At 44.8% G+C, this 20,017-nt stretch overlaps 1 protein-coding gene across 1 annotated transcript in view; it reads right to left on the bottom strand.

The window, feature by feature from the left end:
- The window catches only part of SPMIP2 (sperm microtubule inner protein 2), a 34,342-nt gene extending 21,500 nt beyond the window's left edge, over positions 1 to 12,842 (bottom strand). The window contains exon 1 of the mRNA XM_070756583.1: positions 12,807 to 12,842. Coding sequence (XP_070612684.1) covers positions 12,807 to 12,822 — 16 coding nt within the window. The 5' untranslated portion in view covers positions 12,823 to 12,842. The remainder of the gene's footprint in view (positions 1 to 12,806) is intronic.
- Positions 12,843 to 20,017: the final 7,175 nt, after the last annotated feature.

Genomic DNA, 20,017 nt, shown 5'->3' with positions numbered 1-20,017 from the left:
CCTCGTGGATTCGGGGGCGACGACAAATTTCTTGGACGAAGCCTTTGCCCAACGCCATTCCTTGCCCCTTTGTCCTGTCATCCCGCCGTTAACTGTGGAGACCATCGATGGGCGGGTATTGCTGGCTGGTCCCATCCGTTTCCAGACTCTGCCGGTGCAGATGTGCATCGGAACTCATGAGGAGGCCCTGCAGTTTTATGTTACCCAGGGGCTTCATTTTCCCCTCGTGTTGGGGTTGTCGTGGCTGCGCGCGCATGACCCGCAGGTGGTGTGGTCTCAGAACCTGGTCACATTCTCCAGTTTGCAGTGCGTGGACCACCACCGACATGTGTGCGCAGCCCACGGCCCAGTAGTTCCCGCGATCCAGTTACCCCGTTGCCTCGAGGAGTTCGCCGATGTGTTCAACGAGAAGGAGGCGGATCGGCTACCACCACATCGGACGTACGACTGTGCCATAGACCTGCTCCCTGACGCCAAGCTCCCGGCTGGTCGTTTGTACTCCATGTCCGAGCCGGAGCTTGTGGCTCTCAAGGAGTTTGTTGAGAAGAATTTGGCCAAGGGATTTATTCGGCCATCCAAGTCCCCTTTGTCTGCCCCTGTTTTGTTCATGAAAAAGAAAACGGGCGATCTTCGCCTCTGCTGTGACTATCGCCGCCTTAACGCCATCACGGTGCGGAATAGGTACCCCTTGCCCTTGATCCCTGAACTCATGGACCGTTTGCGGACGGCAACGGTATTCACCAAAATCGATTTGCGCAGTGCATACAATTTGGTCCGGATGCGGGCCGGGGATGAGTGGAAGACAGCGTTTGGCACGCGTTACGGCCACTTTGAATACACAGTGATGCCATTTGGCCTCACCAACGCCCCGGCCGTGTTTCAACATCTGATGAACGACGTGTTCCGGGACATGTTGGACCATTTTGTGGTGATTTACCTTGATGACATTTTAGTGTATTCCCCGAACCATGCCTTGCATTTGGACCATTTGTGCCGGGTCCTGCTCTGGTTGCGGGAGCAGCATTTGTATGCCAAGCTGGAGAAGTGCCAATTCTTCCACACTACCGTAGAATTCCTTGGGCACATTCCTTGTCTCCAGGTGGCATTTCCATGGACCCGGGCAAAGTGGCCGCACTTCAGTCTTGGCAACCTCCACGATGGGTGAAAGACGTACAACGTCTTTTGGGGTTTGTGAACTACTATCGGGCTTTTGTTCCGGGGTACGCCACGTTAACCACACCCTTGACTCGATTGTTACAAAAACAAGTCCCGTTTGGTTGGGGGGAGGCGGAACAGCGGGCTTTTGATGCCCTGAAAGCAGCGTTCATGGCGGAACCGCTTCTGCGCCATCCTGATCCTGCTCGGCCGTTTGTGTTGGAAACAGACGCCTCAGATGTAGCGGTTGGCACAGTGCTCCTCCAAGCCCATCGTCCCGGTGACATGTTGTTTCCGTGTGCCTACTTCTCCCGCAAATTGTCTCCCTCGGAAAGGAATTATACTATTTGGGAGAAGGAACTCTTAGCGGTGAAGGCCGCCTTTGAGCATTGGCGGCATTACCTGGAGGGGGCCCGTCACCAAATCGAGGTACGGACGGATCACCGGAACCTCGAGTATTTGGAGACGGCTCGGAAATTGAACCAGAGACAGATTCGCTGGTCCTTCTTTTTCGCGCGGTTCAATTTCCGCATCAGGTACACTCCCAGCGCCCAGAACCCTCGAGCAGATGCCTTGTCGCGCAAGCCGGAGTACACGCACCCGAAGGAGCCGGCTCCTCTACAGACGGTTCTACCCCCTGCAGCTTTGGCTGCCACTCAGGACCCAGTGGACTTGCGTCGCCGTTTACGGGAGGCGCAGCGGGAGGATGGGTTTGTAGCGCAGAGAGTGCGGGAGTTAACACCCAATTCCCCCTGGACATTTCAAGACGGTCTGCTTCGGTACCGGGGGCAGCTGTATGTTCCCGCTGGCCCAGTGAGAGGGTTGATTATGACCCAGTGTCATGACTGTCCAGTGGCGGGGCATTTTGGCCTGTTCAAAACATTGGAGCTGGTCTCTCGGACATTCTGGTGACCACGCATCCAAGATGATGTGCGTTCCTATGTGGCCACCTGTGTACGGTGTCGTACGGCCAAGGGGGTGACTGGAGCCCCACCAGGATTACTGCAACCTTTGCCCACGCCTGAGAGACCCTGGGGTGCTGTGTCCATTGACTTTGTAACTCATTTGCCTTCCTCTGCTCGCTTCATGGTAGTCATGGTGGTGATGGACATGCTCACGAAGATGGTCCATTTTGTACCTTGCACTAGGGTGCCTACTGCCCAACTCACGGCCCAAATGTTTATCAGCCATGTGTTTAGGTTACATGGGCTTCCGGATCGAGTGGTCTCTGATAGGGGAACACAATTCACAGCCCGGTTTTGGCGGGAATTGATGTCGGCCCTGAATGTGTCCATGTGCCTCGCATCGACGCAGCACCCCCAGACCGATGGAGGCACAGAAAAAGTCATAGGGATACTGGAGCAATACCTGAGGTGTGTCGTGGCAGATCGCCAGACTGATTGGTCCCGGTTCCTCCCTGTAGCGGAGTTCGCTTTCAACAACTCTCGCCACTCATCGACCCGGCTCACGCCTTTTTTCGCCAATTATGGCTTCCACCCTCGCTTCTTTCCCTTGACCCTCCTAGATTCCCCGGTGCCTGCTGCTGAGGACTTTCTCTCGGAGCTGCAGGCAGTCCACGAGATGGTGAAGAGGTACCTGAATAAAGCCAAGGAGGACTACAAGAGGGTGGCTGACCGCTCCAGACGGGATGTGCCCCCCTTGGTGGTGGGGGATCAGGTGTAGCTGTCCACGAAATACGTAGCCTCTGAATTACCCCGACACAAATTAGATCCCCGGTTCCTGGGTCCTTTTCCCATTGAGCGGGTGATAAATCCGGTGGCCTACCAGCTCACCCTGCCGGCCAACTTGCGGGTTCACCCTGTGTTTCACCATTCGCTGTTAGTCCCTGTCCCTCCCGATTGTCCGCTCCGTCCCAATGTTCCCGTGTTTCCTGCCCCGTGTGTTCGGGACCACCTCCCTGAAGCTATGGTACATGACATTTTGGATTCCCGTTGGGTGGACGGTTGCTTCCAGTACAAGGTGCAATGGGTGGAGTGGGACCCTGATGATTGCTCCTGGGTGGAAGCGGCGTTGTTGGACGCTCCCGACCTTATTCGGGATTTTCACGCCCAGTTCCCTCAGAGACCGCGTCCTCTCCGCTGGCAGGTGGGGAGGGGCCTTCCGCGGGGGGATGGTGTTGTAGTTCCGTCTGAGGCCCCTCAGGGAACGGCTGATCTTCTGTCGGTTTCCAGCTCAGAGGGGGAGGATGAGGAACAGGAGGGGCAGGCAGACGAGGAGGAGGAATCCCAGGCTGAGGAGGAGGGAGGACAGCCAGAGTCCCCCCAGAGGGAGCTCTCCCCAGCAAGCAGCCTGGATTCCTTAGAGGAAAATGCACAAGCCATAATTGATCTGCGACAGAGAAGAGCTACACAGCGAAGGGACCAATTGGCTAGGTACTTTCAGCACTAAAGAGGCAACAGCTGAGTTTGGGTGTGGTGCTCTCTGGAAAGGCTAAAAGGCAGACCCACCCTTCCTGGCTTGTGGAGTATTATCTTTGGGAGTCCTGGGACCTGGCTGTGAACTTTGGCGTCTTGGAATCCTGGTTTGTGCCTTTGACTACTGAAACCTTGGGGTGGGTGTGCCAGCAAGAAGCTTGCTGTATTGTCTGGACATCAAGACTCTGCTGTAAAGTCTTATAGCCTGTCTGTTGGGAAGAACAGGTTTTCCTCTGTGTTTATTTTGTAAGCTATAAAGTACTTTTGCTTTTACCAGAGTGTCTGGCTGTTTTTTCCAGTTGGTGTTGAGGTCTGGGGGAACCCAGACAGAACAGATAGTAAAGGCTGCAGTTCCTAGAAGGAATGCAATGGGAAGAGAGGGGAGGGGACAGGAGAGAAAAGGGAAGGCCACAAAATACAAAGAAGAATGCAAAAAGAATGACTGCGGCAAGCAAGGAAAACAGTACTAATAGCAATAGGTACTCCTAAGACATCTGGAGTCTCACTTGAATACCATAGTCTCCTTAGTGTGCTATACAGTATGAAAATAATTGCTACTGTTACCATACAGTACACTGTAATATTATAGAATAAATTCAGTATTATATCTGAATTTCTTCTGCATCTGATAAAGAATTCTAAGCAAAATAAGGAGTATTGATTCTTTTTGCTTAAGCAACTGAGAATATACTTCCTCTGTCATGAGAGAATGCATGTGTATATCTAATAGAGGAATGAACTGAGAGCATTGCATTAAGAAGTTTTAAAATTCCTTACAATTTATTTATGGAGTTTTCCAGCATTTTTTAAGGCCAGTTCTTGCCGCAATACGTTTTTGCTACCGCTTCTGCCACCGTTCCACTCCAAATGATTACAAAATCCAATCCACAGTTTCATTCCACCTCCTGCCTGTGTCCAGTGTGGCACAATCTACCCTCGTTGCCTTGCGTCGATCCCGGTGGCGCTTGTGAGTGGCTGACACCTTAAAGCTCAAAAGAACATGCGGCATGCTAATTGGCTAAGCCGGCAGCCTGTCTAGTGGAAGGGGGAATAGCAAGGGGGTGGAGATTTGACGTCACGTATACCAGCAGGTTGCTAAGGACACCATGGTGATCACTTCCTGGATTCCATCTTCCCTCCATTATTCTAGTGCCACCCCTGGAATCCAGGAAGTGATCACCTTGGCGTCCTTAGCAACCTGCCAGTATATGTCACATCAAAGCTCCGCCCCCGGAATCCCATCGTTTTTTATTTTAATGGATTTTTTTATTTTTATTTATTTTTATTTTTATGTGAAAGGACCTCACTTTGCTTGCGGTGCCACTGCAGCATCCTTTTTCATAAAAATTAAAAATTAAAAAAAATTAAAAATCCATTAAAATAAAAAACAATGGGATTCCAGGGGCAGAGCTTTGATGTCATGTATACCGGCAGGTTGCTAAGGATACCAAGGTGATCACTTCCTGGATTCTGGGGGTGGCACTAGAATAATGGAGGGAGGATGGATTCCCCAGCTCCTTTTGCTTGCGACGCCGCAAGCAAAGAGAGGTCTTTTCATGTAAAAATGTAAAAAAATATTTTTATGTGAAAGTACGCCGCAGTGGCACCACAAGCAAAGGGAGGTCCTTTCACATAAAAATAAAAAATTTATTTTTACATGAAAGGACCTCCCTTTGCTTGTGGCGCCGCTGCGATGTCCTTTTTCATAAAAATAAAAATAAATAAAAATAAAACATCTGTAAAAGTAAAAAACGGTGGGATTCCGGGGGCGAAGCTTTGATGCTACGGACCGTTTGGGTTCAGGTTCAGCCGAACTTTGCGTAAAGTTTGTCCGAACTCGACGAATCCGAACACCGTTGGGTTTGCCCATCACTACTTATAAGGCTATTATGTCACCTTAGTTTTAAACTCATTAAAAATTATCTGAGATACAAGAAAAACTCAGCTTCCTCCATACGTTATGTTTATTCTTCCCTGATCATCAATGGCATTCCATATCTTTGGAATGAATACTTTAGGGGGCAAAAATCATCTATATATTTTTGCCTGTAAAAATCAGGATGCCAATTTTTTTTTATGCAGTATGAGCTGTTCATCATAGCAGTAACCGAGTTAGAGGTCTATGTCATGTTAAATATATATTGTGTGTGGCTGCCTTTCAATTTTTTGTTCCAGAATAAGCACAGAATATCTAATCTAAATTAGTATCATAGCATGCAGGGAAATGTTTATTTTTCCTATTCCAGCTGTGAACACCATCTGAAAATTGGTTATGTTGGATAAAGGTTACCGATAATAAATCATCCATTGGAGGATTTTTCCTATTAATAATTGCCACATGTCTGTGATTTGGAAGGATTACAAAAGGGGAGAAAAGTACTAAGTCTCCCTGAAAGAAAGCGGACAAAATGCTATGAACAGCAACTAAGAGTGATAAAATCTTAATCTTTGCAGAAGATTAAGAAAGCTGAAATTTACCTTTCTTTTGCATTGCTTTAATGAAACAAAGAAAAAAGAACAAAAAGAAGAAAAAACAAAATAACGCCCTCCCTCCAGGTAAACCCCCTAAAACAGATATAACAAATAAAATACATTCTATATGTTTGAAAAAATGATACTTTTTCACTCGTTAAAAAACAAATTAAATCTTGATCACTCAGAAACATATTATCCAAGTGAATCTGTGGTATCATGCATGTAAATCCATTTCCAAAAACAATTTCTGCAACAATCCAAACTAAAAATATCTAGAATTTTTTAACAAAATTCACATTTTAATTTTTCTTCAAATATTATGTGTGGTATTTTTTTAAAAACTAATACAGAAAATGCAGACAACAAGAGCAAATTGTATCTTCAAATTTACTGTTTTCACAAGTGTAGAAAAATAGATGACTAGCTCTTTTTAAACATTCATTGAGAAGTCCAATAAACTTGATTTACCGATGGTACATATGAATACACTGAGGAAAAAAGCATTAAAGAAAAAAACTTTAGACCATTGATTTGCTAGACCTGAAAGCCTCAATTTTTCAATTCCAAATTAACAGTACAGTGTTCCCCCGGGTATTGTGACCCCGATCATTGCGAAATGGCTATATGGCGATTTTGCAACCCGGAAGTAAAAACACCATCTGCGCATGCGCACCCTTTTTTCTATGGGCACGCATGCGTAGATGGCGCCGGGCAGATCAGCTGCTGGGCGGCTTCCCTAGGTCTTTCCCCTCTTGCTGGCGGGAGGGCGAGCGGCGGGCATCAGCGAGGAGTTTCCCCACCGCCCACGCAAACTCCTCGCTGCCGCTCGCCCGCCCTTCGCCCGCCCTTCGCCCGCCCACGCCGTTCATTCTCGCCGCTTCCCAGCTGAGTCCTGAAGCGAATTGGCTTCAGGACTCAGCTGGGAAGCGCGAGCGAGCGGCACCAGCGAACGGCTTGTCCGCCATCTGCCTGCCCGCTAGCGAGGAGCCGAAGATTGGGGGCCGCGCGGCTGTTTTAAAACGTCGCCGCTGGCATGGGGGGCTTGCCAGCACCCCCCGGACCCCCAACCTGGGTTTGGGGGGCTGCTAGGAAGCCCCCCATGCCGGCGGCGACGTTTTAAAACAGCCGCGCGGCTTCCCAATGAGTCCCGAAGACAAACGCGGAAGTTCGCCTTTGACGTTTGTCTTCGGGACTCAGTTGGCAAGTCGCGCGGCTGTTTTAAAACATCGCCACCGGCATGGGGGGCTTCCTAGCAGCCCCCCAAACCCGGGTTGGGGGTCCGGGGGTGCTGGCAAGTCCCCCATGCCGGCGGCGACGTTTTAAAACAGCCGCGCGGCCCCCAATCTTCGGCTCCTCGCTAGCGCTGCGGAAGTAAAAACACCATCTGCGCATGCGCAGATGGTGTTTTTACTTCCGCAGTGCTACTTCGCTAAAACCCGATCATTGCTAGGGGTCCTGGAACGGAACCCTCGCAATGATCGGGGGATCACTGTATACGTATTTTAATTTTTAATGGCAAATTTACAAAAGCCTGGTTATTCAACTATTTCATAGATGAGAAGAAAATAAAGTACAGTAATACCCCGGTTATTGCGTCCCCGACCATTGCGAACAGGGTAATTTGCGATTTTTCAACCCGGAAGTCAAAACACCATCTGCGCATGTGTGCCCTTTTTTTCTATGGGCACGCATGCGTAGATGGCGCCCGGCAGATCAGCTGCTGGGCGGCTTCCCTGGGTCTTCCCCCTCTTGCTGGCGGGAGGGCGAGCAGCGGGTATCAGCAAGGAGTTTCCCCACCGCCCACGCAAACTCCTCGCTGCCGCCCGCCCTTCGCCCGCCCACGCCGTTCATTCTCGCCGCTTTCAAGCTGAGTCCTGAAGCGAATTCGCTCCAGGACTCAGCTGGAAAGCGGCGAGAGCCAGCGCGGAGAAGCCGTTCGCTGGCGCTGGCTGTCGGCGCTTTCGAGCTGAGTCCTGGAGCGAATTCGCTCCAGGACTCAGCTGGAAAGCGGCGAGAGCCAGCGCGGAGATGCCGTTCGCTGGCGCTGGCTGTCGGCGCTTTCGAGCTGAGTCCTGGAGCGAATTCGCTCCAGGACTCAGCTGGAAAGCGCCGACAGCCAGCGCGGAGAAGCCGTTCGCTGGCGCTGGCTGTCGGCGCTTTCGAGCTGAGTCCTGGAGCGAATTCGCTCCAGGACTCAGCTTGAAAGCGCCGATAGCCAGCGCGGAGAAGCCGTTCGCTGGCGCTGGCTGTCGGCGCTTTCGAGCTGAGTCCTGGAGCGAATTCGCTCCAGGACTCAGCTCGAAAGCGCCGACAGCCAGCGCCAGCGAACGGCTTGTCCGCCGCCTGCCTGCCCGCTAGCGAGGAGCCGAAGATTGGGGGCAGAGCGGCTGTTTTAAAATGTCGCCGCCGGCATGGGGGGCTTGCCAGCACCCCCCAGACCCCCAACCCGGGTTTGGGGGGCTGCTAGGAAGCCCCCCATGCCGGCGGCGACGTTTTAAAACAGCCACGCCGCCCCCAATCTTCGGCTCCTCGCTAGTGCTGCGGAAGTAAAAACACCATCTGCACATGCGCAGATGGTGTTTTTACTTCCGCAGCGCTACTTCGCGAAAACCCGCTCGTTGCGGGGGGTCCTGGAACGGAACCCTCGCAACGAGCGGGGGATCACTGTACTTATTATTTTAAGGTTCTTCAATTATCAAGAAACCTGAATGATTTGTCCTGATTATATATATATAAAAAACAAACATACATTGAAGAGTCAAGAGTTTTAAGAGCCATATTGGCGCATCTAGTCCAAAGTAGAATGTTACATTTTAGTCAGATAAATTTGCTTAGTGTATGGTTGTAAAAATCTAGACAACAAAAGGACAGTAGGTTAGAACTTTCTGGGTTTCTAAATTTTTTGCAGTCCAAATATGGTAGTGGTGCAGTGGATAGAATGCAATATTGCAGGCGTTCAATCCAGATCGGCTCAAGGTTGACTCAACCTTCCATCCTTCCAAGGTGGGTAACTTAGGGACCTGGATTATTGGGTGCTGTAAACTGCTTAGTGAGGGCCTTGAAGCATTATGAAGTGGTTTATAAGTCTAAGTACTAAGTGTTTTTTTTTTACAGGTACAAGGTCCCTCTTTAGGGGCATCACCTAAACATTGATCCACTGTGTCAGGAACTGACCAACTGGGTTATTATTCCTAGCCTAACATCAAGATGATAGATCAGATTATATTTGGTCAAGAGCACACATTGATTAAATGTTTTTATAAATACTTGTTATATATTGCATTAGATTTTGAACAGGTGAAGGATACGATGATAAAATGGATGAGAAATATAGGCTATACAATCGATACAGATAGTTGGCAGCAATTATGGGAGCGGAATTATAAAATAACAATGTCAACTGCATTTAAAGAAAATATATATAAGATGTTTTATAGATGGTATATGTCACCAGAGAAGTTAGCTAAGATGTTCAAAGATTTGTCGATGAAATGTTGGAAATGTGCTGATTTACCTGGCTCTTTTTATCATATGTGGTGGACTTGTTCAGAAGCTCAAAAATGTTGGATACAGATTCAACAGTGGATACAGAAGATTCTGAAAAAGCCTATTGAATTGAAACCAAAAATATACCTTCTGGCTATTTTACCGGAAGGTTTTAATAAAGAAGAAATATACTTAATCATACACATAGTAACGGCTGCGAGAATTGCCTACGAACAAAATTGGAAATTGAATAGAATACCAGCTGAAAGAGAAGTTTTAAAGAAAATTATGGATTATGCAGAGATGAATAGACTGACTTTAAAACTAAAAGATAAACAAGATTCTGATTATTACAGAATTTGGGGAAAATTTTATGAATGGATGGAGAGTTAAGACTTATTGATGCTTTGATGGTTTTAATAATAAGATACTGTCAACAAAACTGAGACGCGAAGATTGAGTTTTAAATATTATAACCCAGATAGAGAAGATGAGTAATGGTGGTAGTACTAAGTATTGATATAACACACACACAAAAATATTATTGGAATAATTTAGTGTAAACATATTCAAACTAAAAAAAAGTTACTTAGCTTTTTTTAGTTGTGATATTCAAATTTACTTTACCAGTATATATAATTTACTTTGTTATAAAATATTATATACTTTCTTATTAGAATAACTATTTTATTAGACATATAGAATTATGGTTTATTAGTTATTTTTGCTGCAATGTGAAGAATTATTTTATATATAATTATTTGGCTTAAAAGATTATACAAAAATTGCTTTTTGGAATAATGAGCTCAAAAGATTTGTAAGATTCAAATAAGAAGTGAATTTGATGACCAGCAATTAATGTAAAGGTTATTGTAAAGTTTTAATATTAGATAGAGAAAAGCTATAATTTAAGAGGTTTTTTAATATATAAGATATGATATGTTTTTTTACAGTTACTTTGTGAAAGAAAGAGATATAAGAGCCTCCATTGAATGATTACAAAGTAAAAAGAAAAAATTTGTATATGTTTGACAATAATTTATTTATTTATTTTATTTATTAGATTTGTATGCCGCCCCTCTCCGAAGATGGATTTTGTGTTGGAAACTATGTACAGTATTGTTTTTTAACTTTGTGTTGGAGAAAAAATAAAAAAATTATGACAAAGATGATAATTTTATATTGTAGCACTTATTCCTAACATCTCAAAGGAAGAGTTCTTTTGTTCATTTTAACCTTGTCTGATCAAGATTTTCTAACCCACGGTAGATTCTCAGTGTAAGAACAATGAGCATAATCCTCCTCAGACAAGTCTTTCTCACGACTGCAGAAATATTTACTATGTGCTAATAAGGATGCTATTTTAATAACTCTTATATTAATAGAAATTTGATGTGTAACTGTTATTGACTAATGCTTAACCTTATATTATAACCCCCCCAAAAAACCTCTGCCATTTCTGTCTTTAAAGCTCTCCTTAAGGATCTAGAGAGCTACTCCTGAATGTCATAAATTATATTTTTTTATTTATTTATTCAATTTTATGCCGCCCTTCTCCTTAGACTCAGGGCAGCTTACAACATGTTAGCAATAGCACTTTTTAACAGAGCCAGCACATGGCCCCCACAATCCCGGTCCTCATTTTACCCACTTCGGAAGGATGGAAGGCTGAGTCAACCTTGAGCCAGTGATGAGATTTGAACCGCTGACCTACAGATCTACAGTCAGCTTCAAGTGGCCCGCAGTACAGCACTCTACCTGCTGCGCGACCCTGGTTCTAATATTATAAACAGATTATAACATTTATGTGTTTAGTATAAAATGACTACAAAAATAATTGCCTTTCTGCTTTTTAAATGGTATTATGCATCTCTCTCTCTCTCTCTCTCTCTCTCTCTCTCTCACACACACACACACACACACACACACACTTATTCCAACCCACCTCCCCACCCCCTCCTGTTAATAACTACCTTCTGCATTATCTCTCTGGTGTCTTGCAGTTAATTGCTTTGTTCTCTAGATTGCAGTAATTAAAGAGCACTGAAATACACCCTGAGATTTGCCTAGTTCTTCCCCCACCCCTGTTTTTCCTGACTGAATTGGGCAAGGGCAAAATTGTATCCACCAACAAATTCTTTAAGTGTTCAGGAATTCAAAGGGCTTCCTACTTTTAGTTATGTACCTTCCCAACTGAATCCCTGAATGAATTTGGGTGCCCTATTGTACCTGGTTCCTGTCCTGTCAAATTCCTTCTTCAGTATTTACATAGGCCCAATTTCTCTCTGGGGATCTGCTTGTAAAAAAAGAAAACCACACATTGTCCCTGAGTAACCGCATAAAATCTCATAGCTTTGCCTATTATATATTCCCAGCGAAAGCATAGAAGCTTAAATTACAGTATAAGTGTATGTAAATGCAATCAGATGGGCTACTATGCTGAGATAAGTGCCTATGTATAAATCTCTCTATATATATTCCACTATGTCTGTATTTTGCTATATACATATATCTATATAAAAGGGAAAAAAAACATACCCAGGAAACTACATACCAATCAGCGTAACATTAATACCCGGGCAGATTCCCATTCCTGCTGATGTTGGTGCTTCACTTCTCCTGCGTGTGCGCATGCGTGTCCCAGCAAGTTTTTGCTTCTGTGCATGTCCCAACAAGATGGACTGGCTGTGGGTTTTGCCTCCCAGGGACAATTCCATCTGTCTTTCCATCACCCTGGGGGGGGGAGAGTCCTTACCCCCATGCAGCCCTATTTGGACAGGGAGTCACTTCTCACAGTCACTCATGCCCTTATCACCTTGAGGTTCGATTACTGTAAAGCTCTCTACAAGGGGCTGCATTTGAAGAGTGTTTGGAGATTGCAAATTATGCAAAATGCAGCCGTGCAAGTTATTGTGGGGCTCCCAAGAGCTGTCCATTTCAACAAGACTCCATGATCTGCATTGGTTGCCAATTGGTCTCCAGGCACAATTCAAAGTGCTGGTTATGACCTATAAAGCCCTACATGGCTTAGGACCAGACTACCTAGGGGACCGTCTTCTGCCTCATGCATCCCAGCGGCCGGTTAGGTCCCACAGAGTTGGCCTTCTCCAAGTCCCATCGGCCAAACAATGTTGTCTGGTGGGGCCTAGGGGAAGAGCCTTCTGTGTGGTTGCCCCGGCCCTCTGGAATGAACTCCTTCTAGAGATACATACCACCCCCTCCCTCCTGGTTTTTCGTAAAGCTCTGAAGACTTACCTCTGCTGGCAGGCATGGGAACCACGAGCCACAAGATTGTCCTTGGCCGATATGAATGATTGAATTGGATTAATGTGGATGACTGCATAAGGAAAAAAATTTTGATAGTGAGAACAATCAACACATGGAATAGTTTACTTTCAGAAGTTGTGGGAGCTTCATCACAGGAGGTTTTCAAGAAGAGACAGGACATCCATCTGTCAGTAATGGTGTAGGGTCTCCTGCTTGAGCAGGGGGTTGACCCACAAGGTCCCTTGCAACTCTGTTTTTTTGTTTTAAGATATCTATATAGATGCTAGCTGGGAAGTTTTGGGAATTGGTCCAAACATCTTAAAGTTGCCACAGTTGAAAAATTATTAACTGAAATGTAAGTTTAATTAAGTCACAGTTGATGGTGAAGAATTTAACTCTTGTTTTGCAGGGCTGGGCAGTTTAATAATAGATAAAGATAAACAATAACTGTACAATTAAAAGGATATTATTTTAGGAAGAAAGATAATAAGCTTAAACAAGATTAGGAAGCGTAGGGGCATCTGTCTCTGTATTACAATACTTGTAATAAAAATTATAACAGTTCTCAAGAAACATCAGGGACCGTTTCCCAACAATAAGAACTTTTCAACTTTTCAACTTGAAAAGTGGTCTCTCCATTTGTTATGGGTATTGTGGCTAAGAATTACTGCAAGCGGCAGAAGGTTGAAGGTATCTGCCCTCCAGGATCTGTTCCAACCTTATCATTCTATGGCTGTATGAGAACTAAAGTCGGAATAATTGTTGTGGCCCATTCGCGTTCTGCGCAACTAGCTAAAGCAATAGTTAAATGCATTGTCACTGCAAGTATTTTTTAATCTGGTATTCAGGGAGGACATATTCTGGTTTTTGCAGAGTAGAACTGAGAAAATGCAGTTAAGAATGAACGTATTTCATTCAAGTCTGTTCCTTACAAAGTCTGGGTGGAAATTGTAGCTGTGGGATGGAAACAATATAGAAGATGGTGTTATAGAGGAAAACAGCTTAATACTTGCATAAGATATTTACAGTACATGCATAGTTGTGATACGTTTGCATAAGGGTTGGTAATTTGAAACTCATCCCAGATATTTTGCTTTCGATAGATAAACCACAGAGTCCAGAATAAAGATTGATAGATCCATTGATAGTTCATGGAAAACTCATACATTGATACATTGAAGTTACACATTGTACCACACAAATTTTTTTTTAACAATGTGTGAATTCTTAGATGTGCTAGTCATGGTTTTCAAACCAGAAAATTGACGCAGATAACATTTGATGTCAAACCCAAACAAGCATGCAGTTGAATGCAATGTGAATATAACCACATTCTTGGCTGAATCCCATATTTGATTATAATACACTATTAGCCCTAGGACTACTCTTCTCTCATTAAGTGTTCTGCTGGCGTGTCTCAACCGCCCATAATTACAGGGTAATTAGTCCAGGAAGACACACACCACACAATAAAAGGAAAACCCAAACGTTTTTATAAACAGAAAAACAACAACAGCTCCCTTTTTAAATGTCAAAGGGATTTTCTGGTACACACAAGGCACAGGTTAAATGCAGTCCAATTGCTCACCCAATAACTGGGAAATTGAGTCCAATTCTAAAGTCCAGAGAGTCCACACACACAATCCTGAAGAGCAAAAACCACAATTTTGACAAAACAATGAATCAGATAAACTGCCATGAGGCTAAAACACCAGGCTGCACTTTTATCTTTAGCACTAATTATAGCAGCCCCACCCAACCACAGGTGGCCTAATTTTCTCTTGTAATAATCCTTCAGTTGTTGTCTCCTATGCATCACTCTACGCATGCATGGATGTGTCATTAATTCTTGTTCAGAATCCAGGGATGATACAGATGACTGATCTCCTCCTGGGCTGTCTGCCAAACTCCCCTCTTCCCTGTCACTCACGCTTCCTTGGTCAGAGGAGACTTTGTCGGCAGATTCTATTGGGAGCAAAACAGGCCTACCGCATGTGGATGTCTCCTCCACATCCACCTCCACATTGCTTGGGGCAGGAGCTGGGCCAGAGCTAACCACAACATTAAGAATGTAAGAACCAGGCTTATGTTTGTGTTTAAGCACACATCTTTGTTGAATTTATTCCCAGTCATAATGAAATTTTTGGGAAGCTGACTGAAAGCAAAATTCTTTATTTACATGGATGGTAAATTTAGATTTAGCACAGAAGATATTGCTCATTTGATTTTGTTGTGGTTGGCTCTGGGCCAGCTCCTGCTCCAAGGACTGTGGGGGTTGATGTGGGAGAATCCTCACATCATCAGAGGCTGGTTTTACTGCCAACAGCTTCCGATAGTGAAGCATCTGTATCAAGGGAAGCTTCTGGGAGTGAAGCAGCATCGGATGAGGAGGTAATTACAGGCAGATCATTAGCTAATTACCCCATTAGTGAATCATCATCATCATCGTCATTAGAATCAGAAGGAGAAGGATTCATAGATGCTCGCAGGCACAGGTTTGTGAAAAGGAAAGAACAACTGGGCAAGTATTATAGGAAATAAGGGAGAACACCTGTGGCTGGGGCAATTAGGCTAATGGGGCTGCTGATAAATTGCCAGCATTGTTGCCTCTCAGCGTGGGAAATTATCCGTTTTGAGAGAAAGAGACTTGTGGTTTGCTTCAGAAATTTACAAAGACTTTTGTGCACGGCTTCAGGATTAACAAGGACTTTGTAGAACAATTCACAGTTAAGTTTAAGCATGAGGACTCTTGAAGGGGGGAGGCTGTGATGTCTTCACAGCTACTTTTTATCTGCTTTGCTTTTGTTTTATGTTTTTCATAGCATTCAAGGCTTGTGGTGTGTGGGAGAGCACTTTGGCTGATTAAAAGTGTATTAAAAGTATTTTCCTTTTGGTAAACCAACTTTGTTTACTTTACAAACGTGTGTGTTTCAATTTCTACTTTGGACTTAGTTGGGGGCTTGTAACATGAAGCCCAGCATAACAGATTTTAAGGCTTTTTTTTTTTTTAAATGACAACAATTCTCTATGTTCACTTTTAAAAAAAAAAACTATTCTTATTAATTTTTCCTTTACAAAACAAACATGCATACAACATTAAAACATTTACCGTATTTTTCAGAGTATAAGACGCACCATAGATTTTGGGGAGGAGAATAGGGAAAAGAATCTGCTTACCAGATTTTCATCTGGCTAGCATCCTTAGCACAGTTTCAGCACATTATTTTATCCTTTGGTTAGGGCTTCAAAAAAAACCCTTATTAGGAGAGAGTAACAATGAAAGAGCTCGCAAGGCAATAAGAGATGGGAACATTATTAGAACCTGGTTAGGGCTGGAAAGAAAAAATCTGAGCAAGTAGAGCAATGGAAAAAAACTGCAAAGACTTAGGGCTTGGAAAACATTCTTCGCAGAGAATAACAATGAAAGAACTTGCAAGCCTGTAACATTGTTAGCACCTTGTTAGGGCTGGAGAGAAACATTCGGATCAAGTAGAACAATTAAAAAACCTACAAAGACAGGCTTTGGAAAACATTATTCACAGAGAGAAACACTGAAAGAGCTTACAAGCCTGTAAGAGCCGGGAACATCATTAGCACCTGGTTAGGGCTGGAAAGAAACATTTGGAGCAAGTTAGAGCAATGAAAATAACCCTGCAAAGACAGGGAATGGAAAACATTCTTAGCTGAGAGTAACAATGAGAGCTTGCAAGCGGTAAGAGCTGGGAACATTGTTAGCACCTGGTTAGAGCTGGAAAGAAATTAACTTGGAGCAAGTTAGAGTAATGAAAAAAACTCTGCAAAGACTTAGAGCTTGAAAAACATTCTTTGCAGACAGTAACAATGAAAGAACCTGCTAAGATGAGAGCTGGGAAGATTGTTAGCACTTAGTTCAGGCTGGGGAAAAGAAGCTTTAAAAAAAAGCTGCATTCAGAGTATAAGACGAACCTGAATTTTCAGCCTCTTTTAGGGAGGAAAAAGGTGTGTCTTATATTCCAAAAAATATGGTATTTTTGCTTACTGTAGAAGCTTTCAGCTTCTTTACTAACATCTGTATTAACAATTGTGTTGATGGACTGTGAACAATTTCAATTGCCTTAAAAACATTTTCAATCCTTCAGAAGCCTCTGACAACCAACCAACCAACCTTCCTTCCTTCCTTCCTTCCTTCCTTCCTTCCTTCCTTCCTTCCTTTCTTCCTTACTTACTTACTTAGGGACATTTGCTCACCTTAGCCTTAATTCTGGCAGCTGTGAACCTGCACAGCACTTTCCTGAGCCTGTCTTTTAATTGACTCTCATTACAAGCTGTGATGAGCACATCAGCAAAGTATGGCACTACTCTGGAGGTTTTATTTTAATAGCCACTCCATAATTCCCTGAAAAATTCCAGGGGCTACACTGACACTGAAATGTAAGCGATTACACTTAAATGCCCCCTCTGTATGACTATAATCTGCACTTTGTCCATAGCACCATCTACCAGTAGTGGCTGATACATCTGCATGAGGTCAAGTATAGCAAAGATGGTGTTCAGGTCTTGTGAGTGAAGCAAATATTGGACAATTGGAACAGGATATGAACTCTACTGCAGGACCTTATTAAGACTACATTTGTAATCTGCGCAGATGTACACTGACCCTCCACTCTTAACCTGTGTCCCACATCACATGATTGACTGGTTCCAATACCTCCTGGCTAATTAATTTATCATGTTCTTGGTCTATCTTGGGTTTTAATGCGAAAGGACTCTATGGGTCTTCATCTTGATCGGTGCTATGCTAGGGTTGAGGGTAAAACAAATAGAGGTACCCACATATTTGCTGAGCCTATTGTTGAACATGTCATGGAACTTTTGCAACAGGTCATTGGTGCAGCCACTGGACACTGAGTTGATTCTGGTCACTCCCAGCCCAAAGGCTCGAAACCAGTCCAGGCCAAATAGGCTAGGGAAGCAGTCTCACACCACAATTGGGATAGGTTTCCTTCGAATCTGCTGAAGTGCACATTGACAGGAATGTGATTGCCCTGGTAGTCGCTGAGCTTGAGGCTTTGTACTTTGAGTTATCTCCACTTGAGCACTGGAATGACTCACTTGACAGCAGCCCAAGACATTATTAAGATGAAAGACCCCATGTCAACTTCCATTTCATAGGGATACCCCTCTAAGAGCACAGTCACATGGATCTTCCTATTGCTAGGGTGCTCTCCTATCCGATCTGGGTTTGATTAGTCTCTGGGGCTCTGTTGTAATTGTAGCGGTGCTTTGATTTTGATGTTTCTTGCCTCTGGTCTTGTCTTGACTCATCTTGGGTGGCTTTTGGGTTGGGAAATCTAGTTGCAGGTAGGTTTGCTCAGCAGACCTTGGCTATGTGTCCTGGTTTCCCACAGCATCTTCAGATAGCATCTCTGAATTTACAGGTGGCTTGTGGGTGTGGACCTCCCCCTCCCAGCTATAGCAAGGCTGCGGCTTCTACACTTCAACTCTTTGGCACTGGTCTATTTGATAGACCTCTTCCTCGCTGTCATTGTCACTGTCATCTTGGAACTGGTTTTTGTGGATTGGCCAAGGAGGTTGTTTTATAAGGAGCTATCAGATGGTTCAGTCAATCAGCAGTCTCCGTATTCCCACTTGAACAGCAGATCACTAGTCTCAATATCTAACACCACCTTCATCTAGGACACAGATTTCTCAAGTTTTTTCACTGTTTTCAAAAACTGTCTTCTGAGTTAAGCACTGGCAGGGGAAGTTTGGGCATTTGGCAATTGGCTTACTATTATTTCTGCAGCACCCTGCAGTTACATGATCTCACTTTGGGGACATTCATTGCTGGCTTCCAACAAGCAAGTGTACTGCGAAGCCAGCAGTTGACAAAGAGTGATCATGTGGCCATGGAATGTGTACCTGCATGAGATTAGACTGATGATGGCAACCGGGACTGCTGGAACTGCTGTTGTAATTTGACATGGTCATGTGACATCCTGCCTTTCTAAGCAACATCTTGCTGCTTAGTAATAAAGTTCCTAGTCCTAATTACTGTCTGCAAATAAGAACTACCTATAATGAAACAGCCTAAAATTTCCTTGCAGCATGAACGCTTATTATTGCCTGAAAAAGTTATATGATTGCCTGAAAATTATATGATTACAGATAAATATGTTATATATTACTTGTAAGAGCTCATATTAAGACTTACAAAGTGGCACTCAAGGTGGCAAGGTGCGCGTATCATGCCGCCTTGATTGCATCAGCGGAATCCTGCCCGGCCGCTCTGTTTAGGGTGACCCGCTCCCTTCTTAATCAGAATGGGGATGGGGAGCCCCTGCAGAGTAGAGCTGAGGAATTTAACTCATTTTTCACTGATAAAGTCGCTCGGATCTAGGAGGACCTCGAACTCCGATTGGATAACAGAGTCGACTGACAACGAGTCAGTCGAGGTGACTGTGGCCCGTCCTTGTCCATCTGTCTGGGAGGAGTTTGACCTGGTGACACCTGATAAAGTGGACAAGGCCCCTCCCCAAAGGAGCATTGACAATCTCCTGGACCCAGCTCCGTGTCACCTCCCTGCTGGCCGAGACCAGCCAGGAGGGACACGGATCCAGTAAACAGGCGGCGGAACTCACAGCTCCAATGGCCTTGTCCACTTCATCAGATGTCACCAGATCAAACTCTTCCCAGACAGATGGACAAGGACGGGCCCCAGTCACCTTGATTGACTCTTTGTCAGTCGACTCTGTTATCCAATCGGAGTCAAGGTCCGCCTGGATCCGAGCGATTTTATCAGCGAAAAACATGTTAAAATCCTCGGCACTACTCTGTAAGGGCTCCCCAACTCCCCCCTGGTTAAGAAGGGAGGGGGTCACACTAAACAGAGTGGCCAGGCAGGATTCCGCTGATGCAATCAAGGTGGCATGATACGCGTATCTTGCCGCCTTGAGTGCCACTTTGTAAGTCTTAATATGAGCTGTTACAAGTGTTTGATTGGATTTGGACTTACTCTTCCTTCATTGCTTCTCTAGATGTCTCTTCTGGCGTTTCAACTCCCGAAGCTCCTTGTTGAACCATGGAGCACTATGGGATCTAGTGCTGTGGAGAGGTCGCAACGGCACAATCCGGTCAAGAGCCTCCACTGCAACCTTGTTCCAGGTCTCAGCAAGAGACTCTGCTGAACCGTGGATGAGTGCATCTGGAATAACCCCAAG

The sequence above is a fragment of the Erythrolamprus reginae genome, chromosome 7 (genome assembly GCF_031021105.1).
Source record: "Erythrolamprus reginae isolate rEryReg1 chromosome 7, rEryReg1.hap1, whole genome shotgun sequence".
Lineage (NCBI taxonomy): Eukaryota > Metazoa > Chordata > Lepidosauria > Squamata > Dipsadidae > Erythrolamprus > Erythrolamprus reginae.
The sequence above is the reverse complement of the archived record's forward strand: the minus strand, read 5'-3'. Positions and strand labels throughout refer to the sequence as shown.